This window comes from Ovis aries, chromosome 5 (genome assembly GCF_016772045.2).
Source record: "Ovis aries strain OAR_USU_Benz2616 breed Rambouillet chromosome 5, ARS-UI_Ramb_v3.0, whole genome shotgun sequence".
Taxonomy (NCBI): domain Eukaryota; kingdom Metazoa; phylum Chordata; class Mammalia; order Artiodactyla; family Bovidae; genus Ovis; species Ovis aries.
Window position 1 is genome coordinate 32,577,076 of NC_056058.1, and position 25,599 is coordinate 32,602,674.

General features: G+C 40.4%; 1 protein-coding gene across 2 annotated transcripts in view; it reads left to right on the forward strand.

The window, feature by feature from the left end:
* Nucleotides 1-6,064: 6,064 nt before the first annotated feature.
* The window catches only part of DTWD2 (DTW domain containing 2), a 92,197-nt gene continuing 72,662 nt past the window's right edge, over nt 6,065-25,599 (forward strand). For both annotated transcript variants that reach the window (XM_004008691.6, XM_012178252.5), the window contains exon 1: nt 6,065-6,380. In XM_004008691.6, coding sequence (XP_004008740.1) covers nt 6,163-6,380 — 218 coding nt within the window. In that variant the 5' untranslated portion in view covers nt 6,065-6,162. The remainder of the gene's footprint in view (nt 6,381-25,599) is intronic.

A 25,599-nucleotide genomic window follows, 5' to 3' on the forward strand; every position in this document is an offset into this window, starting at 1 on the left:
TGGGCAGTTTTCTCTGCTGCTGCTGCTAAGTCATTTCAGTCATGTCCGACTCTGTGCGACCCCATAGACGGCAGCCCAACAGGCTCTCCGTCCCTGGGATTCTCCAGGCAAGAACACTGGAATGGGTTGCCATTTCCTTCTCCAATGCATGACAGTGAAAAGTGAAAGTCAAGTCAGTTTTCTCTGGGCCCCAACAGTTCCCTCCTTTGAAGCTTGCCTGGAAGTTTCACATACTCAAAGCTGAATTGATGACCATGGAGAGAGACAGCAGGTTCGCAGTGTCTTCCGTTTCACTGAACCGGTTTCTTAGTTCTGAGAAAAGGACAGATTTTTTTCAATAATTGTATCTCACTTCTGCAGAAGGACATGGAAATCCGCTCCAGTATTCTTGCCTGGAGAATCCCATGGGCAGAGAAGCCTGGTGGGCTGCTGTCCATGGGGTCGCACAGAGTCGGACATGACTGAAGCGACTTAGCATGTATGCATGCATGTATCTCATTTCAGGAGGCAGTCAGGCAGATGGGCTCCCAACACTAGGTCTATTGTGCAAAGAGTCAGGTATTTAATTAGTGGCATTTCTATGGAAACGAAAAATAAAGGTTAAAAATTGGAGCAGATTATAAACCAGTTTTTGAGCCCAGAGGGCAGTCAGTCAAGAGGACTTCTAGATTATCAATGTCCAAGCATCTTTTGCAGTTTGAAACATCTCTGATGATGTGATTGGGTGTTCATGTAAGCTTTCTGAGTGACTCATATAGCAACAGGCACAAGGATTATTTAAGTATAAGCTGTTGTGGCAATTTCTCTGAACTTTATGTCAAGTTGTTTAGCTTTGGTTTGCGGAATAGTTTTAGGTTTCAGTGATTTCAAGTCCAAAAGATGGGAGAAAATTGGAAAAGTTAGTTTAGAGAGTTGTAGTCAAATACTAGAGGAAACTCTAAAAACTCAGTCTAGTTTTTAGGTAAATTACAAAACCTCGCAATACAATCTGATACCTATATGTATGAATTATTATTGACACACAATTGTCTCTCTAAAATCACCCTAATTTCTACTAAGGTAGCCAAATTAAGACGAATTTGTTTGCAAATTATGTCTAGAATTAATAAACTTGAACTGAGTGTTTATATAAGTCTAGCAAGAATAGTGACTAACCATGTATGATCTTTTAGACCTATTTTGCTTGAACTTTTACAAGGAATTTCCAGATTGAACTTTTAATGCCGTTTGAGGCCAGGAAGCCACACCAAAGATTTGCTTATCAGACTTTCCTGTAATACCTATAGATTTGGGTGAATTCCTCCTTTCTTGAGGTCCCCTCAACATTCTGCATTTCCTGTACCTGCCAGGATGTGACCTTCCTTACTCACCTGGTAAGGCTGTTGGGATAGTTGTAAGCAAGGTATTAATATTAGGCTGTTTTTACAAGCTTTATTGGCTCCATAAAGTCAACCTTAGTTCCTTTAACCTGTCTGGTCATGTCTGAGTCTACAAGGGTCTGTCTCACATATGACTATTCTTGGGAGCTCCCTGGTGGTCCAGTGGTTAGGACTCCAAGCTCTCACTGCCAGGCACTGGGGTTTGATCCCAAGTTGGGGAACTGAGATCCTGCAAGCCTCAAGGTGCAGCCAAAAAAGAAAAGACCATTCTAGTCAAAGCCTTGGTAATGTAATCAATGTTTCCAATTGTGTTCTGTTTTAAGGTGAACAGATTCTTATTGAACTTACATAAATAACTATATTGCCAAAAAATAAGGATACTTCCTGAGAGTTTCTGAATTCTGGAGGGATCAGGTAGAGAGAAAAAGGTAAGTGTTTCAATTCTGCTTACAAAAGTATAATTTACCAAATTTTTATAAAACTTCCTTGTATCTGAAAAACAAAAAGTTTAAAAATTAGTCATATTTTAGACCACCTTGCCAAGCAGCACAGTGGCAAAGTCTCTACCTGCTAATGCAGGAGACGCACGAGATGTGGGTTTATTCCCTGGGTGAGGAAGATCCCCTGGGGTAGTAAATGGCAACCCACTCCAGTATTCTTGTCTGAAAAATCCTGTGGACAGAGGAGCCTGGCAGGCTATAGTCTATAGAGTCGTAAATAGTTGGCCACGACTGAACACGAGTATGACTATTTTAGACAAAAAGTCATAAAAACTGTAACCATATTCATTAGTTCATTCAATCCCATATAATTAATTGTTGTTCTTCTTTGAGTTCAGTTTTTCCACTAGTTCTGTTGTCCTTGCCTGATAATTGAGAGTGACAGGGACAGTGATAGTTCCAAGAAGTGCAAGGTTTTCGTTAAGGCTTATATGATTTGCCCAGTGAACTGGGTATCTTGATCACTGGAGATTGCATAAAACCCCAAGAGGAAAACACATTTTTAAAAACTGTCTCTTTGCCAATATCAGGGCATCAGCCTTGTGGTAAGGGAAGGCCTCAACCTATGGGAAAAACATACATATATTGATAATAAGGAGAACATATTTATAACCCATACTAAGTGGCAGTTGAATGAAGTCCAGTTTTAGGTGTTCCACGGGTCCAGAGAAAGGAGGTCTGAGGTCTCTGGGGACAAGAATAGTTTTTTCCCAGGGTTATGGACCTGACCTGCCAGACATTGCTGATACTGTTTTGCAGTTTTATTCATATTTAAAAAAAAAAGATTTTTGTAAGTTATCACATACTATGTATACAACTTTATCATTATTATTTATTAATTTTTTTGAGGGAGGCCCACTGAACAGCATGCAGGATCTTAGTTCCCCAACCAGAGACTGAACTTGTGCCCCTTGCAGTGGAGGTGCAGTCTTAACCACAGGACTCCAGGGAAGTCCCTGTTTTTGCAGTTTGATAGAAATCTTCCTACCAATGTCTATTTACAATTTGAGTCATATTAAGCGAATTGTGAGTGAGGAATGCAACAAAAATGAGGTTTTCCAGGGAGCTGGGAAAAATTGCTTCTATCACCAGTCAAATCCACAACTGGGTATTGTTTTTGCTTTGGCTCCATCCCTTCATTCTTTCTGGAGTTATTTCTCCACTGATCTCCAGTAGCATATTGGGCACCTACCGGCCTGAGGAGTTCCTTTTTCAGTATACTATCATTTTCATACTGTTCAGGGGGTTCTCAAGGCAAAAATACTGAAGTGGTTTGCCTTCCCTTCTCCAGTGGATCACATTCTGTCAGACCTCTCCACCATGACCTGCCTGTCTTGGGTGGCCCCACAGGGCATGGCTTAGTTTCATTAGTTAGACAAGGCTGTGGTCTGTGTGATTGGCAGAAAGTGAAGAGGAACTAAAAAGCCTCTTGATGAAAGTGAAATAGGAGGGTGAAAAAGTTGGCTTAAAGCTAACATTCAGAAAATTAAGATCATGGCATCTGGTCCCATCACTTTATGGCAAATAGATGGGCAAACAGTGGAAACAGGGTCAGACTTTATTTTTTGGGGCTCCAAAATCACTGCAGATGGTGATTGCAGCCATGAAATTAAGACGCTTACTCCTTGGAAAGAAACTTATGACTAACCTAGACAGCATATTAAAAAGCAGAGACATTACTTTGCTAACAAAGGTCCGTCTAGTCAAGGCTATGGTTTTTCTAGTAGTCATGTATGGATGCGAGAGTTGGACTGTGAAGAAAGCTGAGTGCCGAAGAATTAATGCTGTTGAACCATGAGCCAAAATACCCAGGAGGCCCCCTTGGAACCTCTGTAATCATTTGCTATCAATGAAACACCGTAGTCCCTGGTTCTTGGTCACTTGTAACTTGGTGGCAGCAGCAGAATCTTCACAAGGCTGGGAAATTTGGAATCTAGGGTTCATCTCCTCTAGGCATCCAGGAAATCATCCCCTCATTCCTCCCCTCTGGGTGTGGTATCATTACCTGGGAGCGCTGGGGGTTAGGAATGGGATTTTGGTAACCCTTTGTCCCCTTCTCAGGGAAATCTTCCCTCTAACAGTCTAACAATCTTTGCCTTTAACCCAAGGACAAATCCATCTCATTCCTCGCACACATGTGCACACACATCAGGCCTGATGTTGAGGTTGTCTCTAATCTGTTTTAACCTCTCAGACTCCCTTGAAACAAAGAGTATAATGATCTGGTTACTAAGAGTTGAGAGATAAATAAAACATAAATTAACATCTTAAGATTAGTTTGTTAACACTGATGAACTGTTAAAGTTGATTTTCTCTCTTAAAGGAGCTTTTGCTTACCTTCCTAGTGCCTTGGTATTTCTCAGAGGTTTGGTGACTGATGGTTTTTATTTTGGTATTGAAGTCTGTCTCAGGCTGGTAAACTCACATAAAATAGCAGCTGGCTGGGTGTGTGATACATTTTTTTCAGGCTACTTAAGGTCAGGGTTCATAAACTGGACGTTGGGTGAATTTCTTGCTTTTCAGAGGGGAAAAGTGACTGTCTTTTCACCCAGCTCTGGCTCTATCCCACCTGCATGGGAGTTTTCTTTGATTCTGGTCAACCTCTAGGAGAATGAACTGTAGAGAAGCAAGGATGAAGCAGGGGCCCATTTAAATGTGTTTATGGTAATATTCTAGGCAAGAGATGACACAGGCTTGAATCAGGGCAGAGGTAGTAGAAATAAATGGTTGGATTTTGAATTCTTTGATGGGTACAACCAATGATCTCATGTTGGGTGCTAAAAGAGAAAACCAAATATAAATAGGCTTGTTAGAACTTAATTTCCTTCACATAATTCATAGTTGGTAGTCTGGAGGGACCTGAAATGACTTGCCAGAACATTTCACATCTTGAGACTGGAGATCAGAGTTTAAGGGTTGTCACAGGAGACTTTTAGTAGTTAAAGAGTTGGTTCTCCAATCTAAATTGCATCCTTATTTCTTTGTTTTCTGATTCACCTCCTTTTGTACAGTCTCTAGGATTTCATTATCTCCCAACTACAACTGACATTAAGTTCCAGCTTTTTCTCCCATCCCACATTCATCACCAGGCAGGTTTTTCAGCTTTTTTCTATTCTCCCTTCGAGTACTCCAAAATAAATGACAGGCACCCTTTTCAGGGGAAAAGAATGCAGGAAAGTTGAAAACAATAGCCTTGTATTCTATATACAAGCTTGATTTTAAGATGACTAAAAATGTCATAGTGAGATCAACATTTTAAGAAATACAGTACTGTTCTATTACTATCACTGATAAATCTACTTTATTTTATATTCACTCTTTCGTAGCTCAAGAATCAAGATAATTGTCATTGCAAAACAATTCATATGTCTGGTGAAAACTTTTTTTGTTTAAAACGTTGAATGCTGGAAGAAGTAACAAAGTATTAATAAGTGAGAAGAATCAGCACCCACATAAGGCAAGAAGTAGTCTCTTTTCTAAAGTGAAGTTAGTTAGTTTTTAAAAAACTGCGGGCTATATTGCTGTTTTTCAGAGCTGTAAAACCTTAGGCAAAGCAGTTATCTTTCTGTGGCTTTTCTTTCCTCTCCATGAAAGCTCAGCTCTCTTACTGCCTCCTGAGCTTAGGGTCCTCGGATAATGAAACAAAACAAAAAAAACCTCATTTAAAGAAATATTTAGTGTCTAGCGTAAAATGCATGTTTGCTATTGGAAATACCAAGTACAAGTCACAGGGCACAGGTTCCCGACCTTCGAGAGTAGGAAATCCTCTGAAGCAGACCAGCAGTGAATCCTATTTACAGTCGGTGCATACTTTCCCTTGCTGGCCTGAAACTATCAAGTACATCAGCGGCTGCGACTGTGTGCACTCACGCAGCTACTAATAATTATTAAACTGCCATCCTGAGGCGGAATATGCAGAATTCCACTTTACTTTCACTTTTGAAGGGGTTAAAAATAAGGAAAGCACAACTTTGCCACCTGAGATGTTTTCAGAAAAGTTTTTTTTACTTGCCCCAGAGACACTACCCTAACCTCACTAGCTTCCCAGGACAAACCACACTTTGCTTCCGGGTTCTAGCTGAGCTGTTTTACTGGGCACAAGCCAATGGGCTCATTCCTTCTCTGCGGCGGGCGGGGGGGTCTTCCGCCTGGGCTTCGGAGACCCGCCCTCCGTACGTGGCGTGCGTGCGTAGCGCCGTGCGACGCGGGACGGTTTCTTCAGCGTGTGGCGCCCCCCGGCGGTAGCAGGGAAGCGATGTGAGGGCCGGCCCTGAGCGCCTGCCATGGAGCAGCACCAAGAGGCGCGAACACCCGGGGACCCCGTCGCGTGGCCGCCTGGGACCTTGAGGTCTCAGACGCCCGAGGAGGAGGAGCCGCGGGTGGGCGGGTCAGCGCCAGCGGCGTCTGTTTTGGACGCGGAGGCGTATGGGGCCAGTGCGGACGGGCTGTGGGAACTGCCAGTGGAGCCGGCGGAGCGGAGGCCCGAGTGCAGCCACTGCAGGTGACCGCCGGGCGGGGGCGAGGGCGGGGACTGAAGGCCGGCAGCGCACTTGGGGGGCGGGTGGGGGAGGGAAGGGGCGCGCTGCAGCGCCCCCTGCTGGGGAGGCGGCTGCTGCGACTCGGACCAGGGGAGCGTTGTCTCTGCGCTTGGAGCAGCAGGGTCCACTGGTTGACGTTGAAATCACTGTGAAGTAGCCACCACTCTTTCAGTAAGAAGCCTTTTCTCCAGATTCAGGATTACTTACCCTTAATTCATGCAAGACACTGGCGGGTCATGGGATGAGCGGACAAGAAGCTCCGCTGTCAAGAAACAAGTGTCTGATGGAGGAAGTAAGGCGTAATGACAGTAATAACACTTCTATGTTTATGTGACACAGCCGTCTCACGGTCAAAACAAAAGCATAAAACGGGTTAGAGGCGAGAGACAATCAAGGTGGCTATTACAGTAGTTGAGATTGGATTCCGAATTCTGAATTCACTTAGAAATATATAGTGAGCACCTACTGTGAGCCAGGCACTGTGCCAGGTTTCTGGTAACCTAGGCATGGATTGCGGAGAAGGCAATGGCACCCCACTCCACAATTCTTGTCTGGAAAATCCCATGGACGGAGGAGCGTGGTAGGCTGCAGTCCATGGGGTCGCTAAGAGTCGGACACGACTGAGCGACTTCACTTTCGTGCATTGGACAAGGAAATGGCAACCCACTCCAGTGTTCTTGCCTGGAGAATCCCAGGCACGGCGGAGACCGATGGGCTGCCGTCTATGGGGTCGCACAGAGTCGGACATGACTGAAGCGACTTAGCAGCAGCAGGAATGGATAGAACATGTTACTGAGCTCACTGGGCCTCTTCTGGTCTAATGAGGAGACTGTTTATTAAACTGAGTGAATGTGAGTGAAGTCGCTCAGTCGTGTCGGACGCTTTGCGACCCTGTGGACTGTAGCCTACCAGGCTTTTCCGTCCACGGGATTCTCCAGGCAGGAATACTGGAGTGGGTTACCATTTCCTTCTCCAGGGGATCTTCCCGACCCAGGGATCGAACCCAAGTCTCCCGCATTGGAGGCAGACGCTTTAACCTCTGAGCCACCAGGGAAGCAGCAATTAGCACTGTCTGCTCAATTTAGTTATGGCAGAAAGTGAAGAGGAACTAAAAGCCTCTTGATGAAAGTAAAAGAGGAGAGTGAAAAAGTTGGCTTAAAGCTCAACATTCAGAAAACTAAGATCATGGCATCTGGTCCCATCACTTCATGGGAAATAGATGGGCAAACAGTGGAAAAAGTGGCTGACTTTACTTTGGGGGGGGGCCTCCAAAATCACTGCAGATGGAGATTGCAGCCATGAAATTAAAAGACGCTTACTCCTTGGAAGGAAAGTTATGACCAACCTGCTGCTGCTAAATCGTTTCAGTCATGTCTGACTCTGGGCGACCCCATAGATGGCAGCCCACCAGGCTCCCCCGTCCCTGGGGTTCTCCAGGCAAGAACCAACCTAGATAGCCTATTTAAAAGCAGAGGTATTACTTTGCCAACAAAGGTCCATCTAGTCAAGGCTATGGTTTTTCCAGCAGTCATGTATGGATGTGAGAGTTGGACTGTGAAGAAAGCTGAGCGCCGAAGAATTGATGCTTTTGAACTGTGGTGTTGGAGAAGACTCTTGAGAGTCCCTTGGACTGCAAGGAGATCCAACCAGTCCATCCTAAAGGAGATCAGTCCTGGGTGTTCATTGGAAGGACTGATGCAAAAGCTGAAACTCCAGTACTTTGGCCACCTCATGAGAAGAGTTGGCTCACTGGAAAAGACTCTGATGCTGGGAGGGATTGGGGGCAGGAGGAGAAGGGGATGACAGAGGATGAGATGGCTGGATGGCATCACCAACTCGATGGACATATGTTTGAGTAAACTCCTGGAATTGGTGATTGACAGTGAGGCCTGGCATGCTGTGATTCATGGGGTCGCAAAGAGTGGGACACGACTGAGTGACTGAACTGAACTGAATGTACTTTCACAATTGTAAGGACTGTTTTCCCTGCTTGTTTGAGTCTCATACAGATGTACAATTTTTTAAAATAACTTTCTTTTCTGTTGTAACATTAACATAGGCTTTAAGAAATGTGTATTTATTTTTATTATATTTGGCTGTTTGGGGTCTTAGTTGCAGCACAAGGAATCTTTGATCTTTGTTGTGGCATATGTGATCTTTAGTTGTGGCATGCAAACTCTTAGTTGTGACATGTGGAATCTAGTTCCCTGACCAGGGATTGAACCTGGGCTCCCTGCATTGTGAGTGTGTAATCTTAGCCACTGGACCACCAGAAAGTCCCACCATTAACCTTAATGGAATGAAAGCTAATGGAGCCTTTCAATTTTTACTGGACCTCTTGGGAGAATTCTGCAATTGAAATATTCCTTGAAACATTCTTTCTTTGGTTTCTGTGTGATTTATCTGACTTTTCTATCGTAGTCTTCTTTGCCTGTTCTATTCAAACTGTCAATGTTGGGCCACCTCAAGGTCTCTTTTCTATATTCTCTTGTTTAATCCCATACACTTCCCACAGATGATCTTACCAGTTTTCACGGTTAAGTTGTCACCTCTACATTGGTCTACATCAGACTCTTCTCTGGACTAAGAGGTGAATGTCTTCATATAATCATTGTGTATGGAGTACTTTGCTAATTACTGTTAATACGGTTGGAGGCTTTATCCATATAGACTGTTTAGTTTGTTGTTGGTTACAGATGATAAACCGGTAAAAAAACAACCAAATAGTAATTACAGATTTAAGAAAAAACCACAAAAGAACAGCAATGAAGGAGAGAAGTGGGATGTTGTAATAGAAAATAGCAGGATGATGTCAGGAGAGATTTCTGAAAAGATAGCACTTATATTGAGACTTGAAAGATAAGAATGATTCAACCAAGAGAAAAGTGTTTCAAGAAGGGGAGTCAAAGCACAGACTGGTTGCTTTTCTTTACCATTTGACCTTTTCCCAGGGCTCAATCAAAAGACCTCAGAGTCAGAATCTTGAGTATAAGGACCTCTTTATATTTTCTGACTGTATATGTCTAGTGGATATTCTGTAGACTTTTGACAAAGGTGAGTAGTTTGTATCTAGAAGAGACTGGAAGAGCAGGGTATGTGAATACAATTTAGTTAAATAAGTTGTCTAAAGTTGTTAGATGATAACACTTAAAAATGCAGCAAAGAGGTCTACTAGAACACTGAAAGAAAAACGTTTCAAATATAAATCCAGAGCTAAATTATGCTAGCTTTATCATATTGCTTTTTACTCAGAACTGCTAGTTGAAATAGTTTAAAAACTAGTCTTCTGTGGTTAGCAAAATTTTATAATGTTTCTGATCTGTTTCTCCTTGTGTTTTAAAGCACTTTTAGATTGATAACAAACTTGAGAGCAAGGTACAGAGATTTCCCATATGGCCTCTGCCCCCTCCATCCCCCCACCACATGCATAGCTTCTCAGTTATCAACATCCCCCTCCAGAGTGGTGCATTTGTTACAATTGATGGACTCAAGTGACACATCATTATCACTTAAAAGTCCATAGTTTAGATTAAGGTTTACTTTTGGTGTTGTACATATCTTAAGTTTGGACAAATTTGTAGTAACATTTATCTGCTATTATAGTTCATGCAGAGTGTTTTCACTGCCTTAAAAATCCTCTTGGCCCTGCCTTTTCATTCCTCTCTCCCCTCTAACCTGATCTACTGTTTAAAAAATTTGCTGGATTTTAGCTTGTTTTCAGTTTTATTTAGTTAATATTTGAGAATTATAATTCACTCTGACATTTCTGGGTTTTGCTTTTTCTGGTGAAATTTCCTACCTTTTAAAGACTTTTCTTTCCCTTGGCATGTTATTTTTTTAATTGGTTAGGATACAGTTCTAGAAGAAGAATATTTAGGGGTTACCAATAAAATATAAACTAATTTATAGCTATTTATATTTTATTTCATTAGGCTGTTAGGGTCTCAACTAGTTGCCTAAGTGAACTTCTTTACTGTTACGCTTATAATAGTTTTTAAAATTGAAATGCATTTTTAGGTTTGAGTGATTAGTATGTCACAATCATTTTGCCCTTTTTTAATACTTAAAACACTATTTATTTCTCTAAATACATTACTATAATTATCACTGCCTAAAGAGTTCTAGCACAGAAGGCAATGGCACCCCACTCCAGTACTCTTGCCTGGAAAATCCCAAGGACGAAGGAGCCTGGTGGGCTACAGTCCGTGGGGTCTCTAAGAGTTGGACACGACTGAGCGACTTCACTTTCACTTTTCACTTTCATGCATTGGAGAAGGAAATGGCAGCCCACTCCAGTGTTCTTGCCTGAAGAATCCCAGGGACGGGGGAGCCTGGTGGGCTGCCGTCTATGGGATCGCACAAAGTCGGACACAACTGAAGTGACGCAGCAGCAGCAGCAGCAGCAGCAGCAAAGAGTCCTAGAGATTGGTTTTGTTTGGGAAGTGTAGACTCAATTTAAATTCTCAGCAGAATCTTGCTCGTTAGAAATAGATCATATCTTAAATGTTGGGGCCAGTGTGAGGAAAGCGGGAGAGACTCCATCTTGAGGCCTGTCATTGGTCTTAAAGATAGGATATGAACTGGGCCTGAGGAAACCGTTGCTAATGGAAACCAGGTCTCCTGGAGACTTTCCTCCCTACAGATGGCAAATGGAGATTGTAGTTGAGGTCAGGCTGCCTCTGTGAGATTAACCATGGAGACATCCCCCTTTGATGTATAACCATTATCCCCCTGCCCCTTAACTTTAATTGTTTGTTCTCCTAGCACCTACTTATTGTAAAACTCAGTCATATACAACAAAGAGGTTGCTAATATGTAACCAGTCACATGGGGGTTGGGTATGAAACTGGGCCTCTCAGAAACATCAGGGTCCTTGTTGGGAACTGATTCCTCTTGGACCCACTGGGGGAATAAGCTATACTCCACTGTCTTGGGCATCTTCCGAGGTGTATTTTGTGACTCTGGATTCCACAACAAAATATGAATGAAATATCCTTTAAAAGATCCCTACTAGTTTGGTATTGCAGGTTACAGATTTTATAAAAAGTATGTCCCTGTTAAAAGGAGCAGCATGTACAGGAGTACACTGTATCTGTACAGTGTATTTGGAGAGCTTGGCAGAAAGGAAGGAGAGGTGAGGCTGCAGAGGTTGATGGTGGTTCTGCTGGGAAGGGCCAAATAAGCTGTGTTAGGAAGTTAGAATTCCTGGCGGACTGCAGTCCATAGGATTGCAGAGAGTCGGACATAATTGAGCGTCTAACCACTTTCACTCTTCTAATCTTCCTCTTTAGCTTAGCGGATAAAGGATCTGCCTGCAATCCAGGAAGATCTACTGGAGAAGGAAATGGAAGCCCATTCCAGTATTCTTGCCTGAAAAATCCTATAGGCAGAGGAATTTGGTGGACTATAGTCCGTGGGGTTGAAAAGAATTGGACATGACTGAGGGACTAAGCAGCAGCAGGAAGTTTGAGCCTAAAGCACTGCTGCTGCTGCCGCTAAGTCGCTTCAGTCGTGTCCGACTCTGTGCGACCCCATAGACGGCAGCCCACCAGGCTCCTGCGTCCCTGGGATTCTCCAGGCAAGAACACTGGCGTGGGCTGCCATTTCCTAAAGCACTAGAGCCCGACAAAACAGCCACTGAAGTTTTTCTTTTTTTGAATAGAGGTGTCAATTTGACTTCTGTGGGTGGCTTTTAGCTATCATAATTTATACTCTGTTTTATTAAGAAAAATGCAAACCGAATAGTGATACAGTGGTAAAGGCTTGCCTGGGAAGAGTTAGAGCCACATCATAGTAAAGATGCCAGACATCATGATTATATCTTTACCTCTTCTGTGGATATTCTTGCCTGCGGACAAGAGTTGGAAACCACTTGCAAATCACTGGTCATAAAAATAAGAACAGAGAATGTTTTGATGTGTCTGAGGGAGGAAGACAGCAGGGACAACATATACATAAACTGACACAGATCGGCCCTGAGACATAATTTTTCTCTCTCCAGTGCTGTTTTCTTTCAAAAGTACGAGGTTGTAAGGGTTATGTGAAACCGCACCGATATAAATAGCACCCATTTATTAGATACTGGTCATTAGCAGGTTATCCACTGAGATGAGGTGTTTTATGTTTGATATTTTTTTTTATGTCCCATAGCAGCCTTCTGGAGTTGATGATATCGTTAGCTTTTAAAGGATGAAAAGGTGGAGGTAACAATCAGGTAGCAGAGCAGGGTCCCTGGCTCCAGTCTGCTTGGCTCCCAAGCTCCTCCCAAGCTCCTGCAAGCTTGACTCTTTGCTGTATGCTCCACGCTTGCTGAAGAAGCCTTATTATTTTGATTGTGGAGTGGATGTAGTCACTAGTTAAAGCGGAGCTATTAAAGCTGTAGGAGTAGCTCTGTTTTCATGCTTTTTTAAGCTGAAGTATGTTTCAGTTCAGTTCAGTTGCCTAGTCATGCCTGACCCTTTGTGACCCCATGGACTGCAGCACCCCAGGCTTCCCTGTCCATTACCAGTTCCAGAAGCTTGCTCAAACTCATGTCCATGATGATGCCATCCAAACATCTCATTCTCTGTTGTCCCCTTCTTCTCCTGCCTTCAATCTTTCCCAGCTTCAGGGTCTTTTCCAGTGAGTCAGTTCTTCGCATCAGTTGGCCCAAAGTATTAGAGTTTCAGCTTTAGCATCAGTCCTTCCAGGACTGAATATTCAGGACTGATCTCCTTTATGATTGACTGGCTTGATCTCCTTGCAGTCCCAATGGCTCTCAAGATTCTTCTCCAACACCACAGTTCAAAAGCATCAATTCTTTGGTGCTCAGCTTTCTTTACGCTCCAATTCTCACAGAAAAGAAAATTAGATACCAAGTGAATTAGAGATACCAAGGGAACATTTCAGGCAAAGATGGGCATAATAAAGGACAAAAATGGTATGGACCTAACAGAAGCAGAAGATGTGAAGAAGAGGTAGCAAGAATGACCAGAAGAACTATACAAAAAGATCTTAATGATCCAGATAATCACGATGGTGTGATCACTCACCTAGAGCCAGACATCCTGGAATGTGGTCAAGTAGGCCTTAGGAAGCATCACTACGAACAAAGCTAGTGGAAGTGATGGAATTCCAATTTCAAATCCTAAAAGGTGATGCCGTGAAAGTGCTATACTCAATATGCCAGCAAATTTGGGAAACTCAGCAGTAGCCACAGGACTGGAAAAGGTCAGTCCCAAAGAAGGGCAGTGCCAAAGAATGTTCAAACTACTGCACAACTGCACTCATCTCACAGGCTAGCAAAATTATGCTCAAAATTCTCCAAACCAGGATTCAACAGTACGTGAACTGCGAACTTCCAGATGTTCAAGCTGATTTTAGAAAAGGCAGGGATCCAATTGCCAACATCCCATGGAGCATCAGAAAAGCAAGAGAGTTCCAGAAAAACATGTATTTCTGCTTGATTGACTACGCCAATGCCTTTGACTGTGTGGATCACAACAAACTGGAAATTTCTGAAAGAGATGGGAATACCAGACCACCTGACCTGCCTTCTGAGAAATCTATATGCAGGTCAAGAAGCAGCAGTTGGAACTGGACATGGAATAACGGACTGGTTCCAAATTGGGAAAGGAGTATGTCAAGGCTGTATATTGTCACCTTGCCTTTTTAACTTATGTATGCAGAGTACATCCTGCAAAATGCTGGGGTTGGATGAAGCACAAGATGGAATCGTGTTGCTCAGACAAATATCAATAACCTCAGATATGCAGATGACACCACACTTATGGCAGAAAGAGAAGAAGAGCTAGAAAGCCTCTTGATGAAAGTGAAAGAGTAGAGTGAAAAAGCTGTCTTAAAACTCAGTCTTCAAAAAACTAAGATCATGGCATCTGGGGCCATCACTTCGTGGCAAATAGATGGGGAAACAATGGAAACAGTGACAAACTTTCCTTTCTTGGGCTCCAAAATTACTGCAGATTGTGACTACGGCCATGAAATTAAAAGACGATTACTCCTTGGAAGAAAAACTGTGACCAACCCAGGCACCATATTGAAAAGCAGAGACATTACTTGGCTGATGAAGGTCCGTCTAGTCAAAGCTATGGTTTTTCCAGTAGTCACGTATGGATGTGAGAGTTGGACCATAAAGAAGTATGTTTACTTCAAGATTAGTAACAGGATGCCTGAGTGTTAGTATTTTCTAGCTCCTTTTTTAGGATTCCCAGGTGGTACTAGTGATAAAGAGCCCACCTACCAATGCAGGAGACGTAAGAGAAATAGGTTCGATCTCCGGGTTGGGATGATTCTTTGGAGAAGGGCATGGCAACCCATTCCAGTATTCTTGCCTGGAGGATCTCAGGGCCAGAGGAGACTGGTAGGCTGCAGTCCATAGGGTCTCAAAGAGTCAGTCATGCACAACTGAAGTGACTTAGCATGCACACAGCTCCTTTTTTACGTAAATTGAGATATGCTTGGTCGGTGTACAATGTTATGTAAGTTTAAGGTATACAGCCTGTTGATTTGATGCATTTATATGTTCAGTATGATTATCCCTGGTAGTGGTTAACTGTTGTCACCTAATTATCATTTCCTTTTTTGTGCTGAGAAGTTTTAAAATGTAATCTGTTAGCAAGTTTGAAGTATGTAATATAGTATTGTTGACTATATCAGAGTGCTGTGTATTAGATCTCCAGCATTTATTCATCTTCTGCTTCCAAGTTTGTACCCTTTAATAAAATCTTGTTTCCTTATTCCATGTCTTAACCTTTTCTGTATTCTTTAGGCTTGAATATTTAGGAGAAAAAGGTGATGGGAATGAACACATGAGAAAGTGAAGCAGGGAAAACTGTAGGTGTTTAAGAAGAACACAGGAGCCACAAGCTGGCAGCCCGCAGATGTTTTGTTTAAAACTATATCTTTACCAGTTTGAAATTGGTTTGTTAATAATTAAAAATGAAGATGTTTTATATCAGAATCCAGATTTCTGGTTTCTGTAAGAATGGGGAGATCTGGCAGCTTTGGGGCCACCATCCTGAGTATTGGTTGTGCCTTTAGATTGAGTATGATCTGTCCAGGTCCTCATTGCTCCCAGTCCGTCCTGCTTCATTCATCTCTGATTAACTGCCTGCCCCTCATAGATACTTGCCTTTTCATCTGGGTCTCATGTATGTCATTGTGGTCTGGTCTGCCTTAGCAGCAGGGTAAATCAGCCTGCACGTTTTATAAGTAAAAGTGAAAAATGGTAATTTCCAAAGCAGTTACTTTATAATAATTGAGATTGTTGAGTTGGTATTGACACTTAGAAAACTGTTTGAGTAAATTTAAAATAAGCTAGATTATTGATGATAATTTTTAGGATAAAAATCTAGATAGTCTTCAAATTTAATTCCTTGTGCATATCAAAAGTATATTCTTAAGACACTAGGTTAATTTGTTCTTTCTTGTTAATCTAGAAAATCTGTTTATTCTTTGAAGTAGTTTATATTCCTAAGATATGTGGGACGCTAACTGATTTACAAATTACTGTGCAAGCTAATCATATGTTCAGAGTTGAGCAGAAATGATATATCTCAAGAGGGAGTTTTTTTCTTAATTAAGTCTCCAAAGATGAGTGACCAATTTAAAAAAAACACATCAGAGCTTTCTAAATGTTTGATTTATTTTCCACAAGAAAAACAAGAATGTTATCATTATCCTCTGATAGATGTTTTCTTCAAAGAACATCAAAGCACATTAATTTTTAACTATGTTTACATTTGTCCTGAATTAAAAATTTATAGTTCTGTTAGTGCTTATGTACTGAGAGAATATATTCTGAGATAGTCTAGTATAACATTTGTTTTTTTTATTTTAAAAAATATGTAATGTACTTTAATTTTTTCCAGTTTTATTGAGATTTAATTGACATACAGCACTGTATAAGTTTAAATACAACATAATGATTTGACTTGCATATACTGTATGGGACGTATACCATGCATATACCATGAAATTATTATTCTGATAAATTTGTAGAACATATGTCATCTCATATAGATTAAAAAAATAAAAATTTTTTTCCTTATGATGAGAACTCTTTAAGTTTTATTTTATTTATTTATTAATTTATATATGCTGTGCTGAGGCTTATGGAATCTCAGTTCCCCAACCAGGAATTGAATATGGGCCATAGCAGTGAAAGCTTGGGATCCTACTAACTACCAGGCCATCAGGAAACTGCCAGGATTTACTTTGTTAACAACTTTCATCTATAATATACAGCAGTGCTAATTACATTATATTGTACATTACATCCCTGGTACTTACATTTATCTTATAACTGGAAGTTTGTACTTTTTGACCACCTTCATCCAGTTCCCCCTCTCACCACTTCTCACCTCTGGTAACCAAAAACCTTATCTTTCTTTGTTGGTTGAACTATAATCGACCTTCAACACTGTGTTAGTTCCTGGTGTCCAAATAGTGATTTGATACTTCTGTACATTAGAAAACAATCACCACAGAAAGTCTAGTTACCAGTGTTACCAGTTACTATTGTTTTGTTTAGTCGGAAATTCATGTCTGACTCGTTGTGACCGCATGGACTGCAGCCATTCAGGCTCCCCTGTCCTTCACCATCGCCTAGAGTTTGCCCATCCAACCATCTCATGCTCTGTTGCTCCCTTCCCTTCTTGTCCTCAATCTTTCCGAGCATCAGGGTTTTTTCCAATAAGTTGGGTCTTTGCATCAGGTGTTACTAGACAAAGATATTACATGATTGTCGACTATATTCCTCACACTGTACGTTTCATACAGGTAAGACATTTATTTTGTAACTGGAAATTTGTACCTCTTTATTTCCTTCACCTTTTTTCGCTTATCTTCCCACCCCTCTCCTCTCCTATGGCAACCACTTATTTATTCTCTTTGAGTAAATTTGGCATTATTTTAAAAGAGTTCACAGGTTACATAGTGCTTTTTTCATATGTTTTTATTTACCACATAAAACAACTTTGTGATTTAAATAGTTATTCTCTTTTATGTATTTTTAAGGTCTTGTAAGTAATAGGGTAGAACTCCATTCAGTTCAGTTCAGTTCAGTCGCTCAGTCGTGTCTGACTCTTTGCAACTCCATAAACTGCAGCACGCCAGGCCTCCCTGTCCATCACCAACTCCTGGAGTCCACCCAAACCCATGTCCATTGAGTCGGTGATGCTATCCAGCCATCTCACCCTCTGTTGTCTCCTTCTCCTGCCATCAATCTTTCCCAGCACCAGGGTCTTTTCAAATGAGTCAACTCTTCACATCAGGTGGCCAAAGTATTGGAGTTTCAGCTTCAACATCAGTCCTTCCAAGAACACTCAGGACTGGTCTCCTTTAGGATGGACTGGTTGGATCTCCTTGCAGTCCAAGGGACTCTCAAGAGTCTTCTCCAACACCACCGTTCAAAAGCATTAATTCTTCGGCATTCAGCTTTCTTCATAGTACACCTCTCGTGTCCATATATGACCACTGGAAAAACCATAGCCTTGACTAGACGGACTTTTGTTGACAAAGTAATGTCTCTTCTTTTTAATATGCTATCTAGGTTGGTCATAACTTTCCTTCCAAGGAGTGTCTTTTAATTTCATGGCTGCAATCATCATCTGCAGTGAGCTCCATTACTGTTCATATTTATATTTCCACATCAGATAATAATGAATGATACTGAAATGAACAATATTACAGTCTTTGTTTTCCTATTGCATGTAATAAATGCTTCCAATGAGGTGTTCCTTTTCCTTCTTCTAACCCATTGATTCTTTTGCTTTGTCCATGGTGATTTTTAATTATTTTGAGAGGGGCAGTTTTATTGTCTTTTTTAACGTCCCCCTTTACCTCCTGAATCCTTTATCTGCTTGTGGTCAGCTTCTCTCTTGGTGACTGTTCATCAATCAGAAAGGCAAATTTGAAGGAACTATTGATTGATTTTTTTCTCTTCCCTGGTAGCTCAGATGGTAAAGAATCTGCCTGCAGTGCAGGAGACCTGAGTTCAATCTCTGGCTGGGGAAGAATCCCTGGAGAAGAGAATGGTGACCTACTCCAGTGTTCTTGCCTGGGAAATCCCATGGACAGAGGAGTCTGGTGGGCTGCAGTCCATGGGGTTGCAAAGAGTTGGACGTGACTGAGTGACTGACACTTTCACTTTTTCTTTTTTTCTCTGCTGAGCTTTTTAAAGATTTTTAAATTTATTTATGACTGCTGGATCTTCATTGCTTCACACGGGCTTTCTCTAGTTGCAGTGAGTGGAGACTGTTCTAGTTGTGGTGGTTTCTCTTGTGGAGCATGTGCTCTAGGCACACACAGGCTTAGTAGTTGTGGCACAAAGGCTTAGTTGCTCCATGGCATGTGGGATCCTCTTGGGCCAGGGGTTGAACCCACGTCCCCTGCATTGATAGGTGGATTCCCAACCACTAGACCACCAGAGATGCTCCTCTGTTGAGTTTTTAGCTTTCCTGTTTCTCATTTTTCTTCTACTGGAAGCCTAATCAAAACATTGTGTTCCAATATTATGAAACACAGTAATGTTCCAGAATTACTCAAGGGAAAAAAAGAAGTGTTCTAAGATTACTTAAGGGGGGGCAGGGAAAGAAAGGAAAGTTATGGAATGAGTCTCCTGACCTTGCAAAGACTTACAGAGATTGACCTGATAGAAACATGTCTGATCTCACAGGTGAGACCCCTAGGAAAAAATTAAAGTTAAGAAAAGAAAAAGCTGGACAGACATATCAGTAACTACACACTACAAGAGGAGAGAGTCTGCAGTTTAAGTCTAGCTAAGTTTAGACAGCATATTAAAAAGCAGAGGCATTACTTTGCCAGCAAAGGGCCATCAGTCAAGGCTATGGTTTTTCCAGTAGTCATATATGGATGTGAGAGTTGGACTGTAAAGCAAGCTGAGCGCAGAAGAATTGATGCTTTTGAACTGTGGTGTTGGAGAAGACTCTTGAGAGTCCCTTGGACTGCAAGGAGATCCAACCAGTCCATCCTAAAGGAAATCAGTCCTGGGCGTTCATTGGAAGGACTGATGTTGAAGCTGAAACTCCAATACTTTGGCCACCTGATGCAGAGAGCTGACTCATCTGAAAAGACCCTGATGCTGGGAAAGATTGAGGGCAGGAAGAGAAGGGGACGGCAGAGGATGAGATGGTTGGATGGCATCACCGACACAATGGACGTGGGTTTGGGTGGACTCCAGGAGTTGGTGATGTACAGGGAGGCCTGGTGTACTGCAGTTCATGGGGTCGCAGAGTAGGACACGACTGAGCGACCGAACTGAACTGAACTGAAATTTACAAAGAACCAGAACCAGAAAAATTAAGTAGACTCCAGAGTTTCTATACTAGATTGTCTAAAAATGTCCAGTTTTCAACCAAAGCTTACTGAACATGCAAAGTAACAGGAAAGTGTGACTCACATACAGGGAGAACAATAGAAAATAGGAACTGTCTTTGAATGGATCAAGATTTTAGATTTAGCAGAAAAATAAAATATTTGAAGTTAACTCTTATAGTAGATTCAAAGAATTAAATGAAAAAAAAATACAGTGACTATGATGCAACAGAGATTCTCAGTAGAGGCATAGAAATTATTTTTAGAAGTCTGGGCAAATTGTCAACGTAGGTTTGTCATTTGTAACAAAGGTACCACTCTGATTGGGGATGTGGTTAATGGGGAGGCTATGCATGTGCTGGGGCAAGCGGTGTATAGAAAAGCTCTGTATATTCTTGTCAATTTTTCTGTACATCTAAAGCTGCTCTAGAAAACGTCTTAAAGATGTGTATGATTTATTTGTCTATGCAAATGTGTTACTTGGCAGCTCAGTTTAAAAAAAAGTGTGTTAACATGTATATAACAAATTTATCATTTTAACCTTTTACAAGTGTATGGTTCAGTGGCATTAAATACATTCATAATGTTGTATAACCATCACTGCTTATCTCTACCCAAAACTTTTTATCATCCCCAGTATAAAATCTGTACCTGTTAAATAATATTTTCTCATCCCTTTCTCCCCCAGGCCTTGCTAACCTCTATTCTATTAATACTGTTTCTGAGAATTACCTACACTAGATCCTTCGTATAATCATACAATATTTGTTTTCTGACATTTCACTAAGAATAGTGCTTTCAGGTTCCATCAGAATTTCATTTTTATGACTGAATTGTATGTATGCATGCATGCATGCAGAGTTGCTTTGGTCGTGTCCAACTCTTTGCGACCCTATGGACTGTAGCCCACTAGGCTCCTCTGTCCATGGGATTTCACAGGCAAGAATACTGGAGTGGGTTGCCATGACCTCCTCCAGGGCATCTTCGCGACCCAGGCTTTGAACCTGACTCTCATATCTCCTGGATTGGCAGGTGGGTTCTTTACCACTAGTGCCACATGGGAAACCCTGAATTGTATGTATATGCCATTTTAATTTATCCGTTATCCATTCTTTTGTTGATGGATACTTGTGTTTCTTTTTGGCTACTGTGAATAGTGTTACCGTGAACATTGGTATACAAATATCAAATCTAGTTTCTGCTTTTCATTCTTTTGGATGTATACCTAGGAATGGAATTGCTGGCTCTTAGGGTAGTTTTTTGTGTTTAACTTTTTGAGGAATTGCCAAACAGTTTTCCATAGCAGTTTCAACTATTTTACATTTCTATTGGCAATGCACAAAGGTTTTACTTTCCACAATACTGAAGGTACCTGAGTAGTTAACAAACAAAGCATATATATCATGCTTAATATACTTGAAATTGAAACTTTAATACAAACCCTCAAAGGGAAGAAATCACTAAAAAAAAAAATGTAGCAGTTAACATTGCTTTAGCAAAACATAGATTCTTTTAAAATGTATTTATTGAGGTATAGTTGACATATAACCTTATATTAATTTCAGGTGTACTACAGCATAATGATTTGATATTTATATATAATGCAAAATGATACCCCAATAGGTCTAGTTAACATCTGTCACCTTAATATAGTTACAGAAGAATTTTTTCTCTTGTGATGAGAGCTGTTGATTCTACTCTCTTCAGTTCAGTTCAGTTGCTCAGTCGTGTCCTACTCTTTGCAATCCATGGACTGCAGCCCACCAGGCCTCCCTGCCCATCACCAACTCCTGGAGTTTACCCAAACTCATGTCCATTGATGCCATCCAGCCATCCCATCCTCTGTCGTCTACTTCTCCTCCCACCTTCAATCTTTCCCAGCATCAGGGTCTCTTCCAAAGAGTCAGTTCTTCACATCAGGTGGTCTACTTTCTTAGCAACTTTCAAGTATGCAGTTTATCACTGAAAGTTTGTACCTTTTGACCCTCTTTATCCATTTTTGTGACTCTCCTTGATAAATAATGAATTCTTTGGAAGGAGAATCTAGTGTAGTGTAAGATGTAAAAATTTTACAGTGACAATGATGACTTTATTATTTTCTTTTGGAGTATAAGAGTTGGAATTTGGCTACTGATTGATTTAATTTTAAGTTAAAAGATGTTATGGGGAGGGAGGTGGGAGGGAGGTTCATGTTTGGGAATGCATGTAAGATTTAAAGATTTTAAAATTTAAAAAATAAAAAACTAAAAAAAAAATAAAAAAAAATAAAATAGAACATTTAAAAAAAAATAAAAAAAAATAAAAATAATTTTAGACTTGAAGGTTATAACAATAGTACAGAGAGTTCCTGTATACCTTTTTTGTGGATAGTTTCCCTGCTTTGGTTTTGTTTTTGTTTCTCTTGCCTGAGGAGACTTATCCAAAAAAATATATAGTGCTAAGATCAATGTCAAAGCATACAGGCTATGTTTTCTTGTAGGGTTTTTATGATTTCAGGTTTTATATTTAAGCCTTTAAATGTAAATTTAAGGGTTTGAATTTGAATTAATTTTTGTATATAGTGTGAGAAAGTTTGATTCTTTTGCATGTAGCTGTCCAGGTTTCTCAGTACTATTATTGAAGAGGCTGTCTTTGCCCAACTGTATATTATTGCCTTCTTGTCATAGACTAATATATAAATGTTGGTTTATTTCTGGGCTCTCTATCCTGTTCCATTGACGTGTGTCTGTTTTTGTCCTGGTACCATACAATTTTGATGACTGTAGCTTTGTAGTGTACTTTGAAATCAGGGAGCATGATACCTCCAGGATTTTTTTTTTTCCTTAAGATTGTTTGATTTTCAGAGTCTTTTATGCTGCTATACAAATTTTAGAATTATTTGTTCTAGTTCTGTGAAAAATAGATAGTATTTGGATAGGGACTGCATTAAATCTGTAAATTACCTTGGGTAGTAGGGTCGTTTTAACAGTACTGATTCTTTCAATCTGTAGTATATTTTTCCATTTGCTTGTGTCATCTTCAGTTTCTTTCATCAGTGTCCTCTAGCGTTCAGTGTATGGATCTTTCACTTCTTGGTTAGATTTATTCCTTGGTATTTTATTCTTTTTGATGCAACTGTGAATTGATTTATTTTTCTGAATTTTTTCTAATGGTTTCTAATGGTTCATTGATAGTGTATAGAAATGCAACAGATTTCTTTGTATTAATTTTATGTCCTGCAACATAATGAATTCATTTATTCTGATAGGTTTTATGGTGGTGTCTTTAGGATTTCATATATAGTGTCAGGTCATCTGTAAACAGGGACAGTTCAACTTTTTCCTTAATGATTTGCATGCCTTTTATTTCTTCTTATTGTTTGGTTGCTGTGGCTAGGACCTTCAATACTCTCCTGAATAAAAGTGGTGGGAATGGGCATCCTTGTCTTGTTCCTGATACTGGACAAAATATTTTTTACTGTTGAATATGATGTTGGCTGTAGGTGTTTTGTATATGACCTTTATTAGGTTGAGATACATTCTCTGTGTATCTGCTTTCTTGAGAGTTTTTATCATAAATTGATGATGAATTTTGTCAAAAGCTTTTTCTGGATCTGAGATGATCATATGATTTTTATTCTTAAGTTTGTTAATATGGTCTGTCACACTGATTGATTTGTGGGTATTGAACCATCTTTTGTTCCTGAGCTAAGTTCTACTTGATCATGGTATATGTTTCTTTTAATGTAAAGCAGAATTTTGTTGGTTAATATTTTGTTGAGGATTTTTGCATCTATGTTCATTAGTAATATCGGTCTGTAATTTTTTTACTTACTGTGTCTTTGTCTGGTTTTGGTATCAGGGTAAATCTGGCCTCATATAGTAAGTTTGGAAGCATTCCTTTTTCTTCAAATCTTTGAAATAATTTGAGAAGCATTGGTGTTAAGTCTGTTTGGTAGAATTTACCTGTCAAGGTGTTTGGTCTTTGACTTTTGTTTGTGGGGATTTTTTTTGTTACTGATTGTATTTTGATGTTATTAATTAATTAGCCTGTTGATGTCTTTTATTTCTTCCTGATTTGGTCTTGGGAGATTGTGCATTTCTAGAAATCTTTCCATTTCTTCTAGGTTGACCATGTTATTGGTGTGTATAGTATTATATTGGTGTTCATAGTCATCTCTTATGAGTCTTTGTATTTCTATAGTGTTGGTTGTTACTTCTCTTTCATTTCTGATTTTCTTTTCTTTCTTTTTGGCTGTGCCATGCAGTTTATGGAATCTTCCCTGGTCAGGGATTGGACCCAGCCCACTGCATTGAAAGCCTGGAATCCTAGCCACTAGGCCACCAGGGAAGTCCCTGATTTTATTTATTTGGATCTGCTTATTTTTTGATGAGTCTGGCTGAAGGTTTGCCACTTTTGTTCATCATTCCTTATTTATTTTTGGCTGGGCTGGGTCTTCGTTGCTGTGAGGGCTTCACTCTGGTTGTTGCAAGCAGGGGCTGCTCTCCAGTCGTGGTGCGCGGGCTTCCGTTGCGGTGGCCCATCTTGTTGAGCACAGGCTCTAGGGCAGGTGGGCTCAGTGGTTGTGGTTTCCAGTCTCTAGAGCACAGGCTCAATAGTTGTGGCGCATGGTCTTGTTACTCTGTGGCATGTGGTATCTTCCTGGATCAGGGATTGAACCTGTGTCTCCTGCATTGACAGGTGGATTCTTTACTGAGCCACCAGGGAAGCCCCAGTTTTGTTTATCTTTTCTAAGAACCAGTCTTAGTTTCACTAGTCTTAGTTTCATTCATCTTTTCTTTTTTCTTAAAATTTTTTATTTCATTTATAGTTGACCCCTGAATAGCTTCACAGATCAGCTTTGACTCCTTGCTTGTCAGGATGGTCATTCATACTGTTCCTTTTTGTTGGCCATTGGCTAAGGAACATAGAATTTTGCCACTCATGGACCTGGAGGCTTGCTTTAACTAACCATGGGGGTAGTCTCTGTTCATTTAGTTATTATTAAGACAGTATCCAGTAAAGGGACATAGAAAAATGAGTAAGAAATTGTTTCCTCTAGAATTCATAGTGAATTGAGTATGAGAAAACATATCTATGTAATTAATATTTAAGACAAATTATGAAAGTATAAAATAAGAATTTGCTAAGAGTGATTTACTTAATTTATTAAGATTTTTTTGGTTTATTTCTAAATAAGAAGACAGAGTAAATAATAAGATAACTGACTGTAGATGTTTACTTTATGATAAGATTCTCAGTGTTAATCTGACATTTTGTCATTGAAGCTCTAGTAGAGGCTTTATATAGCTGTTATATATAATTATATCTCTGGACACAGGCTTTTGTTTTCCAAGCATCTGGCTCATTTGAAGGCTTCTTTAATTATAATAACACTAACATTTTTCTCATAGATCCTGTAGTAGGAACAAACTTATCTCTAGGCCAGTGATCCCTAAATTATTTTGAATACATACCACAGTTGATTAAAACACTTAAGATGTAATTCTAATAGGTATACATATTTATCTCTGACAATACATGTTGATCATATACTAATATATGACTTGCATCATAAAAAATAGAAAAACATAGATAAAAGGAAGAAAGTATGATGAAATAAACTGTTTAAAAATGTCCTGTTTCCCTGGTAGCTCAGAGGGTAAAGCGTCTGCCTGCAATGCAGGAGATCTGGGTTCAATCCCTGGGTCAGGAAGATCCCCTAGAGAAGGAAATGGCAACCCACTCCAGTACTCTTGCCTGGAAAATCCCATGGACAGAGAAGCCTGGTAGACTACAGTCCATGGGGTCGCAAAGAGTCAGACACGACTGAGCGATTGCTTGCTTGCTTGCTGATTGTGATAGAGC